At 39.6% G+C, this 25,453-nt stretch overlaps 1 protein-coding gene across 1 annotated transcript; it reads left to right on the top strand.

Moving 5' to 3' along the window:
• Positions 1-269: 269 nt before the first annotated feature.
• Positions 270-2,950, top strand: LOC140249507 (uncharacterized). Its single transcript, XM_072331243.1, has one exon. It carries the CDS (start codon positions 1,445-1,447, stop codon positions 2,948-2,950), a length of 1,506 nt encoding a protein of 501 aa, XP_072187344.1. The 5' UTR covers positions 270-1,444.
• Positions 2,951-25,453: the final 22,503 nt, after the last annotated feature.

Genomic DNA, 25,453 nt, shown 5'->3' with positions numbered 1-25,453 from the left:
CTGAAATACACAGGAACCAAGGTTCGAGAAATCCCTTTGTTTAGGAGATTGACAAGTCCGGGAGCTATGAAGGGGAGATAAGATACTGATCAATGGCCCTTAAGTGGTCTTTTTGTGTTGGCCTATCTCAAGGAAGGTGGCCTTCTCTGAGGACTAATGGCCCTTAAGTGGTCTTAAGTGGTGTTGGCCCATCTCAAGGAAGATTGACATCTCTGAGGAAATCACAAGACTCTGACCCGAGCTGTCCAGAAATGTCGGGAAGGCTGGAAAGAAGTATAAAAAGGGCACGGACAAACCACGGTTTGTGGGTTTCTAGGTATCTGACCTCAGATCCCTCCACCGTTGTCCTACTGCTGCCTACTATCTCTTCTGGGAGTGCTGCTCGACACTTTGCTTCGTGGGACCTCGCTGCCCGAGATTCTGCCTCCCAGGACCTCGCTACTCTGACCATCTTCTCTGCGTTTCATCGATCTGCGGCCTGCTACTTCGCTGCTGCTCTCCCCTACGCTTATTTTGCCCCGGACCAACGTTAACAACGTGCTCCAGGACGCTGCTGCTTCCAGGAGGTGACTATTCCCCGCTTTAACGTAATTCTTGCTCTTTTCTACCTTTTTCTATCGCCTACTTTCCCTTCCCCATCACCCTAATTTTGGCATTCACCGCTCTCCCTTCCCCATCCTCTCAATTGTCTATTATTTCTAATAAACTGGTCGGATCAACATTTGAATGTTCTTCTTCTTAATCTCACGCCGGGCATAACATATCTAAAGAACCTTTGCCTCACTCCTTAATTGGAGCGAGACATTTTTTATTGGCGTAGTCGGCAGGATACTCGTCGTGAGAGTGTTGTCCTTCCAGTTTCTCTAAAAACTTTTCTGTCTTTTTCTCCTGGAGTTGCAAGGAGCGATTGTTTTGATAACTTAATTGGACGTGTGCACCTCTCCAGGAAGACCGCTCCACATTCTGAAACTTTCTGTCTTACGTGTATATCTCTCGGGGACGAATGAATTAATTTTGACTCTTTGCTTTTGTTATACACGTGTGTGCCTCCCCGGGAAGACTATTTTGCATTGTGGTGGTTTTTAAGTATCTTGTGACGTACCTTTGGTTTTAAAGTTTTGTGTGTGCGCCTCTTGGGGAAGTGGTGTGTGCTTCTCCAAGAAGTTTATTGCTTTTGAGAAACTTAGAAGTTATTTCTAACTTTTGTTGCTTGAAGGTTGAAGTTTTTCGTTGTGGCTTGACAGGATAGCCAGGACCAATTGAGGTGTTTGCACTTTCTTTGGAAGTGTTGATTGAGTCGTTTGGTCTTTTGTGTAAAGGAGTGTTTTGAGCAGTTGTTGGTTTTGTTAAGTGTTTGCCTCTCTGAGGAGATAAGGAGTCTCCTCCTCCCTCAGTGTAGATTTCGTTGCCTGTAGATTTTGTTGTGAGTAAAATTACATTTGATATGGAAGGTGAAAATATGTTGTTTGATATCCTTGAAAAGCACGCGTCTCGGCCATCGTCATCAGGGATGGACTGGGCACGTGAAAATTGGTATAACTTGCAGGCTGTTTCTGACCGTATTTGTGTTTTACAACATGGGGCCCGTACCCGAGCCGGGAAAGGCAAATCATTTATTTGTGCAGTGCTCGGTGCTGCTTTAAAAGCAGCTGTGGAGTTCCGAGATCAGCAGTTTGAGGCGGAAAACCGGACTATACAGTCGTTACAAGAAACAGTTAAAACAACCCAGGAACTCGTGAAAGCCTTGCAAAACCAAATTGGGTATCTAGAAGTACAATTGGAAAGAGAGAGACATAATTCGGCCTTGTTACAAATGGCTTTTAAGGAAATTTTAACATATAAAGATACGGGTGACACTGATTTTCATGGTACACCACAAGAAAAACTGTATCCTCAGGAAGAACTAAAAGAAGCGAAAGAAAATTTTAATAAGTTTGAAACCCCAATAGCCCCTCTGCGCCCTCTAATAAAAACAGAATATACCTTTGATAATGGAGAGGATCTGGATCCTCAAATGAATGTTAAAGAAATTCCCTTTTCTGCCACTGAATTAGCTAAACTGAAAAAAGATTTTAGCCGCTCTCCAAGGGAATCAGAAACAGAATATGTATGGAGAGTCAGCTTAACTGGTGGAGACCAAATAATGTTAACCGAAAAGGAGGCTGAGGGTTATTGGGGGCCAGGAGTATTTTTGACTACTGGTAATAACCGTGCTCCCTGGTCCCTAACACAGAGGGCTGCTTACTGGGCTGGTGGTCTCAACCCTTTAGAAAGGGGAGACCCTCTTGCTATTAATGGGACAATTGACCAATTGGTTGAAAGTGTCCAAAAGGCTGCCTGTCTGCAAATGATGTATGACAGGAAATTGCAGCCACGACACGAATCACCTATGATGTTGCCCGTGGACCCTGAAAGGATGACTCCTTTAATTAGGGGGCTTCCAGAATCGCTGAAACCCATAGGTATACAACTTCAAAGTAAAATACAGGCCATGTCCCAGGGAGAGAGAGCTCGAGCTGTTTTAGAAGGAGCTGGTACTTCAGGCTCTTTACAATCAGGTTATAAGGTATGGACATGGGGGGAGGTTGCCCAAGAATTGATTAATTATGGTAGGAAGTATGGACCGGTGGCTTCATCCACTAGCAGAATTGAGCCAAGGGGAGTGAGGCTTGCAGCAGCCACCCTTGCTCTCGGGTCACCTAGCCCAAAAATTAATAGAATAGAAAAAGCTCTAGCCTCAGAAAAAACTGGTAGGCGAAACATTGATCATAAACGTCATGAACTATGGACTTTGGGCTGGAAAAAGGGTATTCCTCGAGAAATAATGAATGGACTAGCAACAGACAGGCTTGAGAGGCTGGTGACTGGTTGGCCAGCTAAACCTGAAAATCTGGTTCCTAGTGCTCCCCCTGCAGTAACAAAAGAATTATCTGAGCAGTCGGGAAACTGATTCCTTCACCCTCTTCAAGTGAGCGGGGGGGTGAAGGGTGGATGTTTGTTAGGAGGCTCACAACTAAAGGGAATGATTTGTTAATTACTTGCATTGTTGAACCTAGATTAGTTCCAGTAACATTTCTGGTAGATACAGGAGCTCAAATCTCAGCTATCAAGAAGGAGGATGCTGATCGTGCTGGTGTAACTTTATCTCGCAGAAAGATATTTGTGGCAGATGCCATGGGTGGTGTACATTCACAGACCATGGCAACGGTGAAGCTAAGGTTACCTGGAGAAGAACAGTCTCAGGATGTCCCTATGGTTGTGGGAACTTTGCCGCTTAACTTGTTAGGACTTGATGTATTGAAGGGTAGAAGTTGGACAGATGATGAAGGGAGAGAGTGGATGTTTGGTATCCCCTCCCCAAATGTTCGTTTATTGCAGATAGCACCACCCCTCCCTCCTTCCCATTTGACTTCAGTTAAACCTTACCCTTTACCTCTGGGAGCACGCACTGGTATTGGCCCAGTGCTGGCAGAGTTAAAAGAACAGGGAATTGTGATACCCACGCATTCACCTTTTAACTCTCCAGTGTGGCCTGTTAGGAAACCAAATGGCAAATGGAGATTGACTATTGATTATCGTAGGCTTAATGCTAATACTGGACCACTAACTGCTGCTGTGCCTAATATTTCAGAATTAATAGCAGCTATCCAGGAGCAAGCTCACCCTATTATGGCCACCATTGATGTTAAAGATATGTTCTTTATGGTTCCCCTACATCCTGATGATCAACTCCGTTTTGCTTTTACATGGGAGGGCCAGCAATATACTTTCACTCGCCTCCCTCAGGGGTTCAAACACTCCCCAACTTTGGCACATCATGCTCTGGCAAAAGAACTTGAACAGATTCCCTTGGAAGAAGGAGTTAAGCTCTATCAATACATTGATGATATTCTTATAGGAGGTGATCAATTGACACCAGTGAAAATAATGCATGACAGAATTATTAAGCGATTAGAGGAGCTGGGGCTGACTATTCCTCCAGACAAAATCCAGCTTCCAGCCGCTGAGGTGAAATTCTTGGGTATCTGGTGGAAAGGTGGTATGGCCTGTATCCCACAGGACACTCTCCTAGCTTTAGACCAACTCAAAATGCCAGAAAATAAAAAGGAATTACAGCATGCCCTTGGACTCTTAGTCTTTTGGAGAAAACACATTCCTGATTTCTCTATTATTGCCCGTCCATTGCATGACTTATTGCGAAAGAAGGTATCATGGGAATGGACCCCAGTCCATGAAGAAGCTCTGCAGCTCCTAATTTTCGAAGCTATCACACATCAGTCCTTAGGTCCTATTCATCCTTCTGACCCCGTGCAGATAGAATGGGGATTTGCTCAATCAGGATTATCCATACATCTCTGGCAAAAGGGTCCAGAAGGCCCCACCAGACCTATTGGGTTCTATTCCCGTAGTTTCAAAGATGCAGAGAAACGATACTCTCAAATGGAGAAGGGGTTGTTTGTTGTTAGTCTGGCTTTGCGAGAAGCTGAAAGGACCATACGACAGCAGCCTATAATACTAAGAGGTCCGTTCAAGGTTATAAAGTCTGTTATGTCTGGCACTCCTCCCCCTGACGGGGTGGCACAACGAGCTTCTGTCAGAAAGTGGTATGCTCAAATTGAACACTACTGTAATATCTTTTCAGTCACTGAAGGTGCTTCAAAAACACTTGCTATACAGGATGATGTTCTTTCTGCCATTGATGCTGATCTCCCCTCTGTCATCCAGGTTGCTCCTCCCTATTCAGACCAGTTGCAAAATGTCTGGTTCACAGATGCTTCTTCAAAGCGTGAAGGGAAAATATGGAAATATCGGGCCGTGGCCCTACAGATAGGGACTAATGTCACTATTGTTACTGAAGGGGAGGGGAGTGCTCAGGTTGGTGAGTTAGTAGCAGTATGGAGTGTGTTTCAACATGAATCACAGTCCACTACACGTGTGCATATTTATACTGATTCATATGCTGTCTTCAAAGGTTGTACAGAGTGGCTTCCCTTTTGGGAGAAAAATAGCTGGGAAGTTAACCGTATCCCAGTCTGGCAAAAGGAAAAATGGCAGGAGATTTTGTCTATTGCTAAAGGGGGACAATTTTCTGTCGCATGGGTGGCTTCCCACCAGGAGGATGGATCCCCTGTTAGTTATTGGAACAACAAAGCTGATGAACTTGCTAGGATTGCTTCAGTAAGACAAGGAGAACCAGACAGTGATAACTGGGAGAGACTTGTGGAATGGTTACATGTGAAAAGGGGGCATACTGGTGCTCTTGATCTCTATCGTGAAACCCAGGCTCGTGGTTGGCCAGTTACCAGAGAACAGTGTCGTACCTGCATTTCTGCCTGTGATCTATGCCGTTCCCGCCTGGACCGACATCCCTTACAGGATGATCCTCTCCATTTAAGAGAGGGAAAGCATCTATGGGAAACGTGGCAGGTTGACTACATTGGTCCTTTCCGTAAATCTGAAGGAAAACAATATGTACTAGTGGGCGTGGAAGTAGTCTCTGGTTTATTACAAGCTGAATCCGTTCCTCGGGCAACAGGGGAGAACACTATAAAGGCTTTAAAAAAGTGGTTTAGCATTCTTCCAAAACCCACTTCCATCCAGTCAGATAATGGCTCTCATTTTACTTCAGGAGCTGTACAAGAATGGGCCAGAGAGGAAGGTATTCTCTGGATCTTTCACACTCCCTATTATCCCCAGGCTAATGGTATTGTAGAACGGTCCAATGGTCTCCTTAAGAAATTTCTGAAACCAGAAAGAAACAATTGGACTGCCCGCACCTCTGATGCAGTCAGGAGAGTTAATGATCGCTGGGGAATTAATGGCTGTCCCCGATTTAATGCTTTCTGTCCCAAGGCCCCACCACCTTTGCCAATCACCCTTAATCCTGATAAGTTAGGGAAACCTTCTTATTTTCCTGGCCAACCTGTGTTGGTTGACCTACCCAATGTGGGTCCAGTGCCACTGACCTTAACTGAATCCCTTAACATGTATACTTGGAGGGCTAAGGACGCACGGGAGAAGGAATATAAGATTAATGTTCGATGGATTATTCCCTCATTTTGATCATACTAACAAAGCCCAAGGGGGCGAGCCGATGTCTTGTTTTATTTTGCAGAGGACCTTCGTTGGATCATGACTGAACACAACTGCTGCTGACTTCTATAATTGGTGTTTTGGTAATATGCAACACTTGGGTGGAATTTCATTTTTGTTTATTAGATGTATCATGTGGACTGTAATTTCTGTAACTACTAGCTATCCCCTGATAGACTTTCGGGAAGAGGGAAATGGTATTAAAAACTCCTTTTTTCAGTTAGCTGAGCAAGTAGCAAATGTTTATAACTTGAGTAATTGTTGGGTCTGCGGAAGACCCATGGGACTTGAAACCTGGCCCTGGGTATCAACTCCTCTTGCCCCTAAATGGCTGGTGAGCAACTATAGTGGGACCAACCACAACATCTACTGGGAAGATAAGAATACATCTCCATGGCCAGTCCAGTATCCTGCTATGGGAATGTATTGTCTGAATCGTACACAGCCAGGTGGCGTCTATGTTGGGACTAGCAATTGTACTTGGACGTATGGTAAGGTTACTTCACAAATTAAGGGTGGTCAATGGGGGTGGTACAATCGGTCAGGAATGTTGCAAGGGTTTTCTCATTTTTGGTCCTCCACTAACAACACCTTGTTTAATAAAGCTGGGGGTACAGAATGTACCTGGAGCCCTGATGCTGGTGCTTGGAGATGTAGATGGTGCAAAAGTGAAAGGGTTGCCAGTAATAGTTGGAACTGCAATGTTGAAGGACATCCTTTTGGACCTCTCAACACCACATACTTTCAGGCTAAAGAACATGTAAATAAACTTACTAGCAAATGGAATGGACCCTTTGAGAATGGTTCAGTAGCACTAAAAGGACATTATTGGATTTGTGGTCATCATGCATATAAACGACTACCTGTTAATTGGACTGGGGTATGTTATGTTGGAGTAATCCGCCCGATGTTCTTTTTGCTCCCAGGAAAGGATGGTAGTGAATTGGGTGTCAAAGTATATGATGATCTCAACAGATACAGGAGGTCTATTGATACCTCCATAACGCGTGGTAGCAAGCAAACTTGGGGAAAAGATGAGTGGCCCCCTCAACGTATAATCAAACACTATGGGCCAGCTACATGGAACCCCAATGAGTGGATTAATGGTGCTCGAGAACCCATCTACAACCTAAACCGTATTAGATTACAAGCTGTCCTAGAAATCATTACAAACGAGACAGCCTATGCCCTTGATCTCCTTGCAGATCAAGCCTCACAAATGCGGGCGGCAATACTCCAACATCGCATGGTTTTAGATTACTTGTTAGCTGAAGAAGGGGGTGTCTGTGGGAAATTAAATGATTCCACTTGTTGTCTAAAGATTGATGATAATGGTAAAGTTGTCAAACAAATTGCTGAAGGTATACGGAAAATAGCACATGTTCCTGTCCAAACTTGGAAAAGCCCGGACCTTGACCTTTTTTCCTGGCTTCCAGGTGGACCTTGGGTAAAACGCCTCTTATTTTATCTATTATGTGTTGTCGCAACTCTACTGTTTCTTCCATGTATGATACCTTGTTTCATTCAACTTATCCAACATGTTGTATCATCTATGTATTTTGTAACCTCATCAAGTGATGGGGAAGTCCAGCACATCCGCGCAACATTTGTAACCAAGCAGGAAAAATCCTTTGTAATGATTGCATGAAACATATTGATTCCCCTTCCCTCTCTGTTTTTCCTCATGCTTGCTATCTTTTTCTCACCATCCTGGATCACCAGTGGCCTATTTTTTAAGCAAACTTTGAGTCACGGGGTGGTGTGAGAAGCCATGTTTTTCCAGTACTGTCTCAAAGTTTGCTGAAATGGACAAGTTCAGGCAAATCCTGGCCAAGGTTCCAGGACTGCCTTTGTCTGAAATACACAGGAACCAAGGTTCGAGAAATCCCTTTGTTTAGGAGATTGACAAGTCCGGGAGCTATGAAGGGGAGATAAGATACTGATCAATGGCCCTTAAGTGGTCTTTTTGTGTTGGCCTATCTCAAGGAAGGTGGCCTTCTCTGAGGACTAATGGCCCTTAAGTGGTCTTAAGTGGTGTTGGCCCATCTCAAGGAAGATTGACATCTCTGAGGAAATCACAAGACTCTGACCCGAGCTGTCCAGAAATGTCGGGAAGGCTGGAAAGAAGTATAAAAAGGGCACGGACAAACCACGGTTTGTGGGTTTCTAGGTATCTGACCTCAGATCCCTCCACCGTTGTCCTACTGCTGCCTACTATCTCTTCTGGGAGTGCTGCTCGACACTTTGCTTCGTGGGACCTCGCTGCCCGAGATTCTGCCTCCCAGGACCTCGCTACTCTGACCATCTTCTCTGCGTTTCATCGATCTGCGGCCTGCTACTTCGCTGCTGCTCTCCCCTACGCTTATTTTGCCCCGGACCAACGTTAACAACGTGCTCCAGGACGCTGCTGCTTCCAGGAGGTGACTATTCCCCGCTTTAACGTAATTCTTGCTCTTTTCTACCTTTTTCTATCGCCTACTTTCCCTTCCCCATCACCCTAATTTTGGCATTCACCGCTCTCCCTTCCCCATCCTCTCAATTGTCTATTATTTCTAATAAACTGGTCGGATCAACATTTGAATGTTCTTCTTCTTAATCTCACGCCGGGCATAACATATCTAAAGAACCTTTGCCTCACTCCTTAATTGGAGCGAGACATCCCTTCAACCTAAGCTTTTCCAGGAAAGCTGAATTATCTCCCACCATGTCTGAAATTGAAATTCAAAACCAGAATTTCTCTTTAAAAGAGGTCTAATTTTCAACCTTAAATCCAGTTATTATAATAATTTTACACAAATGGATTCTTCTCCTATGTTGGACAAAGACAAAACTTTGACAATTATTTTCCGTTAACTTTTTTTTTATAATGTAGTCATATTTTTTATGATTTCATAAACTGGATATCTGCAATATTTCTTCCTCTTTTCATATGTGAATGGCTGCGTATGTAAAATAATGCTTTTTCCTGTATTGTGATTCTATTCCTAAATGAAAGGACTAACATTTTCCTGCCCATAAAATATCTGAGTCAAGATTTTAATGAATTTATACACTCTATATATAAGTTTTGCAATATTAGTAAAAATAACTTTTCAAAGAGGTCTTAAGACAGTTTTTATTACAGAACTATTTTCTGCTGATAGCCAAAACAGCTTGGCTATAAGTGTAATGTTACCATAACGAAGAAAAAAAGGAACGTGATAACTAAGGCTAGAGTAAACATTTGAAATCAAATGATTAAAGTGCTTACCTCTTCCTCAACGCTATCTGCTCAAAGATCTAATGACCTGTTTTTTTTCATTATTTTATGAGGACAGCATCTATAGCTTCCAATTATTCTATACTTCCAACATCAATTTGTGTTGCCAAAGATAACAGTACTTTTGCTAAAATGGCTGTTGTTTCAGTTCTTATACTCCGCTGTCCTCCAATAAGTTTTTGTTTTATCTTTAGTAGATAGCACTGTCAGAAAGCAATTCATTTAATTGTCTCAGAAATCCATTTTGGAAAACATACATCACCTTTTGTTGGTGTAACTTATCTCATACCATTGCCTATACAGGGGCCTGAGGACAACCAGCTTTGACTTGAGCACTAAGTTTTTTAAAGCCCAACAGGGTGATAAGATTCCCGTTTTATGTATTTCACACTGGAGGTAGATAATCTCAGAGCGGTGCTAGATTAGGCTGAAGTCTCAACAATGGGTTCAACTGGAGATGTGACTTGTTACGTGGCAATGATTTAGTGCCTTTTAGCTCTCCTAGCTCTGTCAGCTTATCTTGTTTGTAGGCAGCAAAACTGACTGTGGCTATGGCTGCAAGGAAATTGTACATCCAGATCAATGCCAAGAAGATCTGACAAAATTTTACCATACTATTCATCCTAAGCAATGAAGGATGTTTACATTCTTGCTTTGTATGAAAGAAGCAGATAAAAAATTTTAAATTGTAATCTATCTTGTATTGCACGGTATCATATTATGCTATACGCATACTGCATTTGTATACATACAGATAGTAGCAAAGATAAAAATTGAAAAGAGGCATAATTGGAGAATAGAAAACTCTGTTAGACTGGTGATAATCTTTGGAATTTATTGGCTAAAGTTGTACAAGATTCTGAATCTGTTTCTTGTTTGGAGTTTTATTTGAAGGTTAATGCTTGGGATGTATCCTTTTCTAAATATTTGTGTGTTTGTATTTGCTTCCAAGGTTACCTCTATTTTATTTTTAAAAACAGATTAACTTGCAGTCTGATCTAAAATTCACTGGAATTAATGGAAAACCTCTCAATGACTCCATTAGCATTTCAATCAAATCTTTAGAGAACTTTCTTCTTACAGAATCACAGAATGGCGGGTGGGAAAGGACCTCAAGGATCATGAATTTCCAGCCCCTTCCCCCTCCACAGACAGGGCCACCAACATCCACACATAATATTAAACCAGGCTGCCCAGAGCCCCTTCCAACCTGGCCTTGAACACCTACAGGGATGGAGCATCCACAACCTCCCTGGGCAGCCTGTTCCAACACCTCACCACTCTCATGGTAAAGAACTTCCCCCTGATTTCCAACCTAAAACTTCCCTCCTTCAACTTGAAACTATTTCCCCTTGTCCTGCTTTTATCTACCCTTTCAAAGTATTGACTCCCCTCTGTTTATAGGCTCCCTTTAGGTACTGAAAGGCTGCAATGAGGTCACCCTGCAGCCTTCTTTCCTCCAGTCTGAACAAGCCCAGATCAGACCTATACAGAGTTAAAGTTAGTGTTGATGCTAGTGCAATCAAAGAGATTTATAATAGTTAAGTATCTGTTTTGACCTCAAGTAAGCTCAGCCTTTCCAAAACCTAAATCCTCATAATTGCTTTGTGAGCATTTCAGCTATACGCTACTTTGGAAAACACAAGAGAGTTTGAGCAACAAATACAAAATTCATTAAGCTTGGTCAAAGAGAACATTCTGAACTGTAAGGTAGCCCCATGGATAGTCCTACAAATTACTGTAGCATACCAAGTCTATCTTTTTGCCAGTGGAGGTACATAGAATCATAGAATTACCCAGGTTGGAAAAGACCTTGAAGATCATCAAGTCCAACCACAGCCTAACCATAGTACACTAACTCTAAAAATCCTCTGCTAAATTATAACTAATTACTTTGTCTCAGTTGCCAGCATAGATACAACTTCTGCTGCTCTGTAGCCTTGATTTCACCAGAAATGCTGTTTCTGAACTATTTTCACAGTACCTGTGTAGCAGAAAGAAAAGTATGATCCTTTTGTTATTGCTTATCTCTAGTTCAGACACTTCAAGAATCTATATTATATTTTTACCTCTTTTAAAAGGCATTGTTACATGGTGTTCTTTTCCTAAAGACAGATGCTTGGAACTTTTCAGTACAGCTTAGCTGTTCATTCAACTGAAAAGGAATGACAGAAAGGGTTGACATGCATTATTTAATTTCAAAAATATTGTCATTTCAGAGGAATTTGCACTGAGTCAAGAATTTACATCTCTTCGTTTATACACTGCAATTTCTAAAAGAAAAAATACAACATAAAAAATAATTTTGTGTTATTAACTCTGTCCTTCTCTATCTTTGTAAAACCACAGCAATAATTTAGAGTAACAGTTGAAATCATAGTTGTAATGTTTGAGAAAAAAGCAATCAATTCAGTGAATTATAGAGTTCCAGTCATACATTCGTTTCTTTCTTGCCAAAGGGACTTTGAGCATATGCACCATTCACTTAAATGTAAGACAGTAAAAATCAGTTCACTAAGCCAGAGAAATAATGGTATGTGCTTTACGTGAGAGTCTTTAAAGTAGTTGTACTTTTGCTCAGCTTAAAAAATAAATAAATAAATAAATAAATAATTAAAAAAAAAAAATTAAAAAAAAGTACTGTTGAAGTTTTATGTGGAAATATTTCTGCTTTAGACTAATTAATGTGGGAAATGCCTCATTTCTACAACCCCCATTTTAAAACTTCGACAGTTAGACAAGTGAAGTCATTTTCCTGAAAAAAATGAAAAACTATGGACCATGCAATACTTTTGGAAGGGCATATCTTCAGTTCCTCACCAGAACATTTAATTCACACCACAACAGTTGATAAAGTTCATCAGTACACTATGTGAGCCTTATTTAGAAATTAGAACATTCTGCAGATTAACAATTATTTGCTTTTAAGACCTGACCTAAAATGAAAGAAAGAAGTCACCTTAATCACACAAGAGGGTGAAGATTTGGTGGCCTATTTTACAGACTTCACCTACCTATCACTGGATGAAAGCAGAGAGAAACAGAAAAATTACAGCCTTAACTACAAGAGGCTTTTTGGATTTTACACTTAAGATGTCCATGGTCAGTGCTAGCTCAGTAATAACGATAAAGTGACTCACACTGCTCTAAGTGTCACCATTTTCTCATCCCTCATGTCTACAGAAGGAAACTCAATCAGGGAGAAGCTGAAGTTGACATGGGAAAGGTACTGTTATGTTAAAACTAGCAAAGCACTTTTGGCAGTGGAAGGGGAAAGGGTATAGAGACAGACACAAAACCAGGTCCACTAAAACCTGGTTGGGCCAAGTAGTTTTCCAGTTCTGGACACCATGAAAGGAAGGATGATGCTTGATATCTCCAATACAAATCTATAAAAAACTGTGAGATGGGAATGTTCTGGACCCATCATCTGGGTGTATGCAGGGGTATCGATGTTGAATGGAGGTCATTGTGAGATACATGTTGAGTTCAGGAAGCAGCAGGCATTGATATGCAAGACACAGGAGAACTATTCAGGATGCCTGCACAGCACCATCTCCTTCTGTTAAATCTTTACTCCTGCTATTTCTGAACAGCCTTACATACACCATGTCTTCTAGTTCCTTCATACAGTGCTCTAGTCCCCCTTTATCTACTGTTAAAAATGTTTAAGCTTCATTCTTGTCTCACATCAAACTTTGTTTTTTTTCTTCAATGGCCCAAATCCCTATCAATACTTTTACTAGTTTCTTTTCTTCTCACTTATTTACTTATTTGCTTACACTGAAGACTGATTATTGGTCTTACTTATTGGTCTTATTGGTGCTACTAAACTCCATTTGTTTCAAGGTGAACACCATTAAAGCCATTCGTGAAGAACTCAGCTCACCATAGGCCTACCCAGTTTTAACCTCCTTTTGGCAGACATGGCTAATCTGAAACCTGCTCATTCGCTGCCATGGGATTCTGTCTTTTTACAGACAGATGGTGCAGATTATACAGCACGTCATCATAAATGGGAAGGTTTAAGTTCCCTCAGTACAGAGAACTTCACAAGGCATTTGGTTTCTTTCCATCTCAGACAAAGAGTAAAAACTTCAGGGCTTCTCAGGAATTCAAAGATACATGAGGAGAATGTTTTGGTTATGTAATTAAACAAGAAACCCTGTGTTGTTCTGAAGACATGAATCAGGACTACAGGCCAGATTCCAATGCAGCTCAGGAAATCTAGAGCAAGAGATAGACAAATGAGGCATGTTGCTCATGTAGACTGTGTTTTCAGAGTGTTTCTTAATTTTTAAGGAGAAAGGCTGTCATTTATATCATAGACCTGCCTGCATTAGGATGATTTTTCCAGACATGCTATTCTATATGTACCAGTAAGACACTGGAACTGCTAATCTGGAGAAGTGAAATTTTGCCATATTCTGCCCAGTTCTGACGTGCTTCTTCCATGTCAAGGAGATTTCTATTGACTATAGCTTGCAAGATGCCTGCTGTCTCAGTCTGCACTTGTCAGAACTGTTCAACATGATGGAAGAAAGCCCTGAGGGGGAAAAATAATAGAAGATCATGCATGCCAGGCACTGCCTATTAGTGCAGATACATGCTGGTAACTTAAGGTCAGGAAATAGCAGGCACCCATCATGAGTATAATTGTATCTCACCTTTCCAAAAAGCTGTTGCCCAGAGCAAGACATGTCACAATTTCCTTAGAAAAAGAAGATGCAAATGGAAAAATCATTCAACTGAAGGTATTATGTAGCAAGCTTCTCAAGCCTGAACAGCTCAAATTTTCCCAGAAGCCTGTCTCTTTGAGTTGTTTTTTAAACAGTTCACCCTACACTTAGATTAGTTTACTGCAGTCTTTCCCTCAAAAGTTTAATGCAGTAACAGAAATAATTTGAGCATTGTGACTGATCAGTGTAGAACTTCTTATATCAGATACTGAATTACCGTTGACATTAACGAAAAAGTCATGCAGTAGAGCATAATCTTATGTTCTAATGATATGTTGAATAAAAGTCACTTAATGGTTGAAAAAAGCAAGGGTTAGAATATCTTCCATTTCATTTCTCTTTGAGCAGAAAATATTTAACAGACACTTGTCTGTTCTTATGGGAAGACCAGCAAATATAGTCCTCAGGGAAAGCTGTATAGGTGTATGCATGCAGGTGCATACATCCTCTCTGTATCACCTGAGTCAATATATTTAGAAATAATATAAATGCATAAAACAAACAAGGAAGTTGTGAAAGGTTGTATTTCTTAAATTGCTTACAGTTATATTAACAGCAGCCTGAAATTAGCGTCTACTGCAATAGTTGTTGTGCATATTTAGATATTATAAGCAATGCCACCATCACTTTCCATAAGACTGGAGAAGTCAATAACTTCTTGACTCCAGGATTTCCTCACAAGTATTTCACATTCTTGTTCTCTGACAGGGAAGAGTGAGCAGATATTTTTATAGATTTAGTGTTACTGTAATAATCAGTGCCCAAATAATATTTCAGAAGGCTAAGCAAAGCTGTAACTACTAGAGATTAGGGTGAAACTTTCCTGGTGCAAACTTCCAACAAAATCAGTTTACCATACATTTTTTTGAAGGCACTGATATGACCGATAAACAAAAGAAACAGGGTATTAGATAGGCAGACTATGATTTGGCTCTCACTCATGTTATGACAGCTCCTTAGTTTAAGTGGATTTGCAGAAAATAAGGTACCTTTTTCATCTGATCATCATATGAGAATATGACCATGTAATCTACCCATGTTCTTCAGATCCCATTCTTTGCCAACAACTGTTCCAAACTCTCTTGACAGAGATATAAATTCTCTACACAAAGGTGAGGTACCAAAATAATACATAAACATCCTGAAGTAAATAAGACAGATAAAATACCCATTAAATGAATAACAAGAAAAACAAAAGCAAATGTTGACCCACCTCACCTGAGTAATTCATCCAAAATAAGTCTCAGTGATATCATCTTTACCACAAAGCAGCCATAAAAATTCTAAAAGTGATTAGCCATAGACCTGATGCAAACTGCATTAACACGACTGCCATTTTTGGGATTCACTACTGTAACAATCAGTAAGATTGATGAAGGGAGCATAACAGCAAAGGGACTAGTGCAGATAGAATACTGTTGAAAAGGAAATGTGCTCACCCAGCTCTGAAGGTCTAAGCTCACAAGGAAAACTCCACAAAGGAGGGACATCCAAACAGAGGACCCTCCCCAGTGGCAGTCAGACCTTAAATGATGTCTAAGAGAGGTGCAGCCAGCCTCCACCCCATCCAGTCACACAGGTAAATTGTCTTCACTTGTGCTCCCAGGGTTGACTGGGTCCTTCCCCAGGTGCTCAGTGGTTCAGGCTGTGATTCTGCAGCTACCATACAACTACTCAAGTGAAATTTTTTATGTTGTCCATTTTAGTTATTTTTTGTCATAAATACAGTTCATTATGTTAAAAGAGAACTTATGAATTCAACATTCAAACCCATAAAAGCTTCAAGGTTGAAGTAGGGGCAGTGTGATCCAGCAAATATAGCTGTGTAAACAGGCACATATCTTGCATCTCATGTCTCCCCAGAAATTAGTAGTCACAGTCTCTCAACTCAATGTCCAATACTACATGCCACAGCCTTATTCAGGTTGGAAGATGTCTTCAGAGACTTTCTCCAAACTCCTTCTCAAAGGTGGATCAGCACCTCATTCATAATATATAACTTAGGATTTTGACTTTTAAAATCTTCAAAAAATGCTAAACAGGACAGTTCAGCTTGGAATTAGTCCTCTAAAGAGAACGAAGCCATAACCATGTGCATGTTAGCTTTCTCTTTCTAAAACCAAGAATAGATTCATACTGTTTTCTAGAAGGTGCCAGCACCTACAAAGTATCAGCTGGTACGTCCACACTATTGTGGTTTAACCTGGTAGGCAGCTGAGCATCACACAGCCACTTGCTCACTCTCCTCTTGGATGGAGGAGAAAATCAGGAAAAAAAAAAAGAAAAAAAAAAAAAAGAAAAAAAAGAAGAGCCAGTATTGTGCTCTTGCAGCCCAGAAGACCAACAGTGTCCCAGGCTGCATCAAAGAGCAGTGGCCAGCAAGGTGAGGGAGGTTTTTGTCCCCATCTACTTTGCCCTTGCAAGGCCTCATTTGGAGCATTGTGTCCAGGCTTGGGGCTCTGTCTATTGGAAGGACACAGAGCTGTTGGAGGAAGTCCAGAGGAGGGCCACAAAGATGATCAAAAGGCTGGAGTACTTCTGCTGTGGAGAAAGGTTGAGGGAGTTGGACTTGTTTAATCTTGGAGAAAATAAGGCTTCAGGAAGTTTTCATTGCTGTCTTCCAGTACTCTAAGGGAGCTTACAAGAAGAAGGACTTTTTACATGGTCTGACAGTGATAGGACAAGGGGTAATAACTTTAAACTAAAAGAGAGGAATACATTTTTACTCAGAGTGGTGGGGTACTAGAACAAGTTAGCCAGAAAGGTTATGGGTACCCCGTCCCTGGAGATATTCAAGACTAGGTTGGGTGGGATCCTGGGCAGCCTAATCTAGTGGTTGGCAATCCTGCCCGTAGCAGGGAGTTGGAACTAGGTGATCTTTAAATTCTCCTAACCTAAGCTATTCTACGATTCTATGATTATTTAGTAACTAATGTTGTACAATTCAAATCATTGGTTATTCACTCTCAGTGTTACTCCTCGAGGTACACACTGGACACCCTCATCCTTCTTCATTACCCACCACATGCACCAAGCTACTTGAGGAAAAGTAATGGTTTTGCCCCTGGATTGCCAGTTGTTTTTCTTCCATTTACTACCATCCGTGAGTCAGTACAGAGACAGAGCACTGGCCACTTTTCTTGTTCAGTAACACCTAAAGACAGCTGGATGGCTTTCACTTCTGTGAATTGTCTCAATATACCTTCTCCTTCAGTAGTTTCTGCAGCTTATTGTATAGGACTCCATGTATTCCACATCTGATGACTTCTCACAATGTGACAGGACCCATCCGCGACTAAGGCATATTTTCTGGCAGTTTATTATATAGTTTATTATATAGTTGAGTCTCTTTTGGCAATATTCCAAAATTTATGCCTTTGGGCCAGGCCATAATCACTTCTAAGATTCCTGGACAACTGGAATTCCCTATCTGAGTCCACTGCGTGATTGGTGAGACCCACTTACTCCACATAGCATCAGTTTCATTAGGTGTGGAGGGAGGCCACCCCTCTGAACATCCAGCCCAGCACAGGCAGTCAGGGTGCCAAGAGGAAATGTGTTTCAGTACCAAGCACTTCCAGAGAAGCTTGGATCCCTTCATATGTTGTCAATATCCCTTTTTCAATGTGAATGTAGAAGGCCTCACATTCTTTGGATCCTCATCTCAAAAATCCTTGGGATTGGCCTGAAATAAATGTTCAGACAAATTCTTCAATGAATACCGTAACTTTATTTGATTTAGATCTGAGTCTACTATTAGCATTTTTTATATTATATCCAACTATTATTGGCAATGTCTGTGTTGCTTTCCTGTCAAAAAAAAAAAAGTCATTTAATCCCTTGGGCTCACTTCATGTAATGAGATAATGCTCAAATAAAGCATTTTCATATTTCCAAGTAACATAAGGCATCAAATACTAATTATCTGGACCGCTTCCAGATTGTATATTGTCACTCTTGTGAATGTATGTGGGTGAGGTTGTGTTTGATAGCCAAAGCTCATAACTGATTGGTTTGCTGTATTCACACTGTTTGCTGTATTCACACTGAAGTCTTAACTAATAACCACAATGACAGCAGAAACAGGAAAAGGGTTCAAAACATGCATAAAGCAACGAGAGTGCTCTCACATTTAAGATTCTGGAGCAGAAACAAGAGTTTCAGGACATTTATACATGCAGACTTAGCTACCACAGAATTAGTGAGAAAAAACAAAAGAAAACAAACAAACAAACAAACAAAACCATAAAACAACTTGAAACATCTAATAAATTAACATTGAAAGTGTACAGTGACCTTTTACCTTCAGCAAACTAATTTGTTATATTATATATTATATATATTATAATATATTATATTATTATAAATTCTGTGATTCTGTGATTCTGTGAATTTATGAGTCAGAGACATTTCTCTCCTATAATACAGAACCTTTGGATTTCATATAATGGAAACAGAAAATTAAGGTTATCACAGATATATGTTCCAAATGTCTATCTCTTTATTAATTAGTATGTGGTGTAATTGATTCTGCACAACTAGAAATATTACAAAGCTTGCTTCCAAATAACCATACCCTACTGAATGAGCTCTACTTACACAGTCAACTTTATTTAAACACTACAAACACAAGTGGTGTTGCAACTGACAAGCCAAATGTTTTCTGTATGAGTTTTAGAACAAACAAGGGAAAAAATGTGTTTTTTTATTCTAATAAAAATAATATAACTAATGTGAAATAGTTAAGTGAAGTAGCTATAACTATTGTCTCTGTTTTCTGAGGCAAATGCAGAAAACAGCAAACATATTGATTAAGGCTGCAGTTTCATCTGTCCCAGTAACCCATATCTGACTGAGTAGTACATCTTAAAGGAGAGTGTAAGAAGCAAAGCCTATTAAAAGTAATCCTCAGTTGAGAAGTAGTTGGGCGTTTATGTCACTTTAACAACTGCAGTGCTCTGCCATACTGAATACTACTTTCTTTTGTTTCCTAAATAATAAATAAATAAATAAATAATATCCCTTCCACTCACATCTGAGTTTCTCTTTTTTTTTTTTTAAAGACTTCAGAGTAGAAGGTAGATTCCCTCAGATTTTCTGCAGCTATGATGAACACAAAGAACATATTTCATTATTCTATCACAGTTGACAATATCTCCTTTATACCTCATGCTTCTGCAAATGTTCCTGTTTCCAGTGTTTTAAAAATCCACCAGCACCATATAATTTGTCTTTATGGTATAGCAATTTGCTGCACTACATCTCTATTTTTTGCTCTTCTATTCCCTCATTTGGACAAAGGATATCTCTTCTATTGCCTCAACTGAATATTTTTTGTTTGCTTGGTTGATTCTCTAAGAGTATTCTTCATCTGGCCACACAGATTTATTTTCAGTTTTGAATATTAGTTTTAAACATCTGTCCTGATATTCATAACCTGTTTATTGGCACACTTATGTATCTTTTTGAAATGTTTATTAGTGATAATGTGCTCTTTACTGGAGGAGGAATTAAATAATGTTGTGGTATTTTACTTTGCTAGTAAAGTAACTACAGGTATTACAAACATTTGTAATTTTCAGACATTTCAATTTTTGACTTTGCCATTCTCTCTGGAAAAATACCTTAACAAACAAAAATATTAATTTCTTTCCTGTCAGGGACGATTTTCCTTCTTTTACCTTCAAAAACTTTGTTTTGCCAATTCCCTCATTCACATTACAATCTCTTTGTAAGCTATTTTCACAAATGTAGGACATGTTGTCATAACGGGCAACTGAACTGAGAATGCAGTACATCTTGACTAAAATGAAGTCACAATGTGATTAACAACAGGCTCAAAGTGAAACAGAAACTTAAAACATCAGTCAAAAAATCTATAGTGTCTGAATAAGTTTCTGGAAATCAACAGCGAAGATAGATTTTAATCCTTTCTTTAAGTAAAATATCTTTGAAGATATTTGAGTGCTGAAATCCTAAAAGCAAATTTTCATACTGTGACCTTAGGTCCAAGTTCTTGGATACAGGACTGGGATCATCATTTACCACATAAGAATACGTAGTAGTATTGATCAAAACACTTAAAAGTGAAGATTTGACAATTTTCATTTGTGTAAAATTGCATCTGGCATTCTTCAGATCTCTAGGTCTCTTGAGGATTAATATAAACTTGTACTCCCTTAATAGCACAATCTACAGGCTCATGTAATGGTCTGTTGGCAAATTCATCTTCACTAACTTCCCAGAGGTTCACTGAAGATTGTCATGGACTAGAATGGCTTTCACTAGGTCTTGGCTTCCATGATATCCTCCTCTTGTCATGCATCTTTCTGAGTCAAGAGATGGAACAGCATTGTCCTTCCTCTCTTTCTATAGCTTGAGTTTTGCAGTAATTCTGCCCAAAAAAAATCTTCCTTCAAAATCTTGGAAATAGAGGGCTCAAGGATTGCCTTCAGCTTATCTGTCAGAGGTCTTTACTGGACAGCTATAAAATGGAAATTATTTGCCTTTGTTAGCAACTAGAACAGTCTGTATTTTATATGAAATAGAAATTGATGTTGATCTTTTTTCAAAAAAGACAAAAAACTCCAGATTTATAACATCCCTTCTGAAAGACTGGGAATTGGTATAAAGATACCTCATTGGAAAAAAAAATCTACACAGCAAGCAACCACTTACTTAATACTTATTTGCCACTAAAATTAAGAAGCATTTATCTGTATTTCCCCTCAGCATTCTCTTCTGCTTTTTCTACAAATAAAGTAGAATTTAATGAAAATTGTTCTCTCAGAAACTAAAATCTTCATTATAATAGGAAGAAAATTGTTTCCTTGTTCATCTTGATTAAAACAGCCTGAAACACAAATTTTAAACTAAATCTGGTTTCTGTATTTCCAAAATTAAAATGATTTTTAAAAGCTATTCTTCTACTGTTTGGAACAGAGCTAGCTATTTTTAATAATAATAATAATAATAATAATATGGAAACAAACTGATGGTTTCTAGTTCTGAACTTCACAGGAGTAATAGTACCACAAATGTCACGATAGTCAAGATATATTTATTCACCATCAACATGATCTTGAACCTACCTTTCAGTTTTGAAAGCCATGCTTTAGGCTATACGGTCCTGCCTTGCTTCAGAAATATTGTTCCGAGAACAGGCTAAATGGTTCTGCATATACTACTCATTTTTCTTAGTTCCAAATGATATGCCAGGTCTTTCATACTTACTGTGATGACACAAAGTATTACATATGTCTAGCAGAGCAGCTCATTTTTTTCAACTCTCATTGCTTAGGGATTGGTAATATCCAACACATTATAAAGTGGAGTTTTAAGAGTTTATGGCTTAAAGTTTGATAACTCTCATTTAGAAAAAGTCCACATTCTTTCCAAAATGACATTCTCCACTCACATAGATTGATTAGTAGAATACTCGCATGTGTAAGTTGTTTACCACTCCAAAGATAATTCAAGAAGAGCTGACATCTAGTTGTTTCCTATAAGAGACATTTCATTAAAGAGGAACAAGGTAAGCATTTACCTATAGAAAAAGAAGATGGAGAATTGCTTCGTTCCATTCTGCTGTCATTCACACAGATACACAAATAAGGTCTGATCCTTGGCTTCTGCTGAAGTCCCTTTGTGATAAGAGTGCTTACATGAGTCATTAGCGGGCATAAAGCCAGAATTATTTAGTGTATCCCCCAGGCTGCTCTAAGACATGCCAGGAATAGGTTTGGCTTTCAGCTCTGGAAGCAGAACACTAATTTCAAGCCACTTTTCTCACCCCCTCCCCTCATCGTGTCTGGTAAAGGACTTGTCTGTTAACAGCAGCTTCTTTCTCTTCCAGATGGTAACTACTAAAGTACACAATAGGAAAGTGGGAACATAGTTCTCACATTTTCACTGATGTTGTAAGATTAAAGATCTTCACATCAGACATACAAAACTACCAGCTCAAGGCAAACAGTAACCTTGCAAATGGATAATATGCTTTTTAAATGCTACATATTTCCTAGAGATCTAAAACAGAATTGTAGCACAACTTGAAAGCTGCGCGGTGGCTCAGGGCCAGATTCTCAGCCAAAGTTGAACAGCATAGATTAAGTCTCAAGAGCATATACAGTTTGTTTAGATTTCTTGTATACTTTCTCAGAACTTCTCCATATCTAGTAAACACAGGGTGTCAGTCAAGATTAATGCAGCTGAGTGGTGTCCACATAAACAAACATATACACACACACATAAAGAAAATAAATAAATAAATAAACCCACAATTATTACTTCAGAAAAAATTGTTAACGAATGAACTAATTGAAAATGAGTGAAATGAAGCAGCTATTGAACTACCACCTCATTTTCGGCTCCACAACAGTAAAGGGAAATCAAGTGTTATGAAGTTGTCCAGTTAGAGAACTGGTAGAGAATCAGAGTGTATAAAAAGGCCAAGACACTTGGGATTGCAAATGCAAACAAAACAGCTGCATGCTTGTACTTTAAACTAGTCTCCAATATGTCACTGGTTTTGGCAGACCCCCCGCCTTCCCCTCACCCTTCCCTCCCCCAAAGGAAAAAAAAAGGGAAATAAAAAAATAGAATTAATTACTCTAGAAGACATCTTACTAAGTTCTTTGGCAGGGTAGATGACTAGGTGAATAAACGAAAGCAGTACATTTCAAGAACATTTCGTAAGACTTTTCAGTACAGAACATTTCAGTATAGTACATTTCAGTATATTACATCAGACTTTTGACACTGCCTTATATATCATTCTCATAAGAAGGCAAAGGAAATATGATCTACCCAGAATGAAATGAGTATAGAATGGTGGAAAAATTCTCTCAAAAGTAATACTAAAATCAGAGAACATTTGTTGTAAGACTAGTCAAAGATTTGTTGTCACCCAATCCAATCAGTATTTTAATTATCTTAGATTTTATTCATTTAACTCAGTTACATTTAACTTACTTCACCCAGTATTGTAGTAATTATCCTTGAAGTAGAAATGATGGTGATAAAATAAGTGCTTGAGAGTAGACTAGGAAGATTTGCAACAAGATTACAGTTCCCCATCTGCCTGCACCATTCCTGGGAGGAGGTAAAAGAATCAGGAATAAAGCTGAGCTGCAGAATTATACAGTCATTGAATCATGGAATGGTTTGGGTTGGAAGAGACTGTTAAAATCATTTAGTTCCAACCCCCCCACTATAGGCAGGGACACCTCCCTCTAGAACAAGTTGCTCACAGCTCCATCCAGACTAGCCTTGAATGCTTCCAGGGAGGGTCATCCACATCCTCACTGGGCGGCCTGTTCTAGTGTCTCACCACCCTCACAGTAAGGAATTTCTCCTTAATATCTAGTCTTAATCTGCCCTCTTACAATTTAAAGCCATTTTCCCTCATCTTTTCGCTACATACCCTTCTGAAAAGTGTGTCTTCAGTTTTCATGTAGGCACTCTTTCAGGTATTGGAAGGCCACTATAAGGTCTCCCCAGAGCCTTCTCTTCTCCAGGCTGAACAACCCCTGCAATCTCAGCCTGTCCTTGTAGGGGAGGTGCTCTACTCCTCGGACCACCCTTGTAGCTCTCCTCTAGCCCTGCTCCAACAGCTCCATGTCCTTCTTGTGTTGGGGACTCCAGAACTGGGTGCAGAAAGAAAGGGGGTAGTCGGTTTTAGTCTATTTCTCACTATTCTACTATGTTATTAACTGGCTATAAATTAAACTTCCACACATGCAGTCTGTTTTAGTTACTGGTGTAATGGTAATTGGTTTCTCTTGATCCACAGGCTGTTTTTACTCCCTCTCTCTTACTGAGAAAGTGGAGGGCACCTGGAAGCCAGCCAAGATTCACCACAGAAACTTTTTAACAAAAACAGTAAAATTCAACAAAATAAAGTATTTCCTAGGTTATTTTGACAGAGAATCCAATGCAGGGCATGGCAGGTGAGTATCTGAGTGCATGCAGCAGAAGAAAGGCCTCTGCTAGCTCCAGTCCGAAGATAACCCCCTAAGGAAAAGGTGTACAGTTTGGGACAATGCAGATGATAGTAGCAAGAATGCTCAGAGATACAGAGAACGTGGTTAATGAAGACACTGGGATTGATTATTTGAAAAAGACAAAGAGAACAGGATCACTTTTTCTTTAGTAGGTCAAACTCGCTTGGACTGCAACCAGCTGTTTTCCGTAGCATTTTGACTGTTTTTACTCAGATACAGCAACTGTGCAGAATAAATTGGTACAGTTTCCAAAGAAAAAGATCTGGTGTTGAATATAAAGCAAAACCTACATCCAGCAAGTTGGCCAAAAAATAAAAGAGGCTGCTAGTCTGCTTTAAAAAGCATTTGGAGATTTTTAGCAAGCTTGCTGTTAGTGCATTCAGAATCCCACTATGCAGTTTCCTGAGCTAAGCAATTTTCTTATGGCCCCTGAACTAATTCTGTCATCTTCAAACTTTCCAATGATTGTGCATGTCTAGCCATGCTTATAAAAATCAGCTGAATATTAGCTTAATTTATGAAAGATTTCCAACTTTACGACTGAAAAAATGTAACATGTAGAAAGATAATGATTTTCTCAATATCTCCTGTTTTTACACACCATAAGCAGATATTTCTGGCTTCAAATACAACATGCATTCCCTTTTTGATCTGTTGCACTTGAATTTATACCATAGAAATGGTACTTATATGCATTAATATGGAAAATAAGAAATTCATGAACAATTTTCTTCAAAGACATTGAAATTAAGAATACTTCAGGAGCTGGATTAAGGCTATGCTTGTGTGCCCCCGGTGGCGCAGTGGTATAAAGTGCTGCTTGCGGCACCGAAGGGCCCGGGTTCGAATCCCCCCTGTGGAGCAGGGGGTAGAAGTGCCGCTTCGCTACACAGAGGGCTCGAAACCCGGGAGTTGGACTTGATGATCTCTAAGGTCCCTTCCAACTCGCACGATACTATGATACTATGATACTATGCTCTTAATAATATTAGAACTTCTCTGTAGCAATTACTTATGGTTGATGATAAATTAAAATCTTGAAAATAAGTTAAAAATACCATCAAGTCCTGTGTGAATCTGAATATGAATTAAGCCCGATTTCATTACATAGAGAACATAAAGTGTTTGTTTTGCTATTGCTTTGAATAATTCTAAGTTTGAATTCTAGGAATTCAGAAACAATATCTGATTTTACACACACAATGTATTACACTACACAACGTGCTAATGAACTTACCAATATCCATAAAACTTCTTTATTTTGAAACTGTGTGCTATATTTTCTTGGCTTAGGGCTGTATTTGAACCAAGTAAAAATAAAAGAATAACTGATGATAATTTCAAAATCCAATTCTGTA

The sequence above is a fragment of the Excalfactoria chinensis genome, chromosome 3 (genome assembly GCF_039878825.1).
Source record: "Excalfactoria chinensis isolate bCotChi1 chromosome 3, bCotChi1.hap2, whole genome shotgun sequence".
Taxonomy (NCBI): domain Eukaryota; kingdom Metazoa; phylum Chordata; class Aves; order Galliformes; family Phasianidae; genus Excalfactoria; species Excalfactoria chinensis.
Note: the sequence above shows the minus strand (reverse complement) of the source record. Positions and strands in the feature narration are given on the sequence as shown.

Bases quoted from the DNA above. Each gene is read 5' to 3' on its own strand.
- LOC140249507 (XM_072331243.1), top strand. From the start codon at position 1,445: ATGGAAGGTGAAAATATGTTGTTTGATATCCTTGAAAAGCACGCGTCT.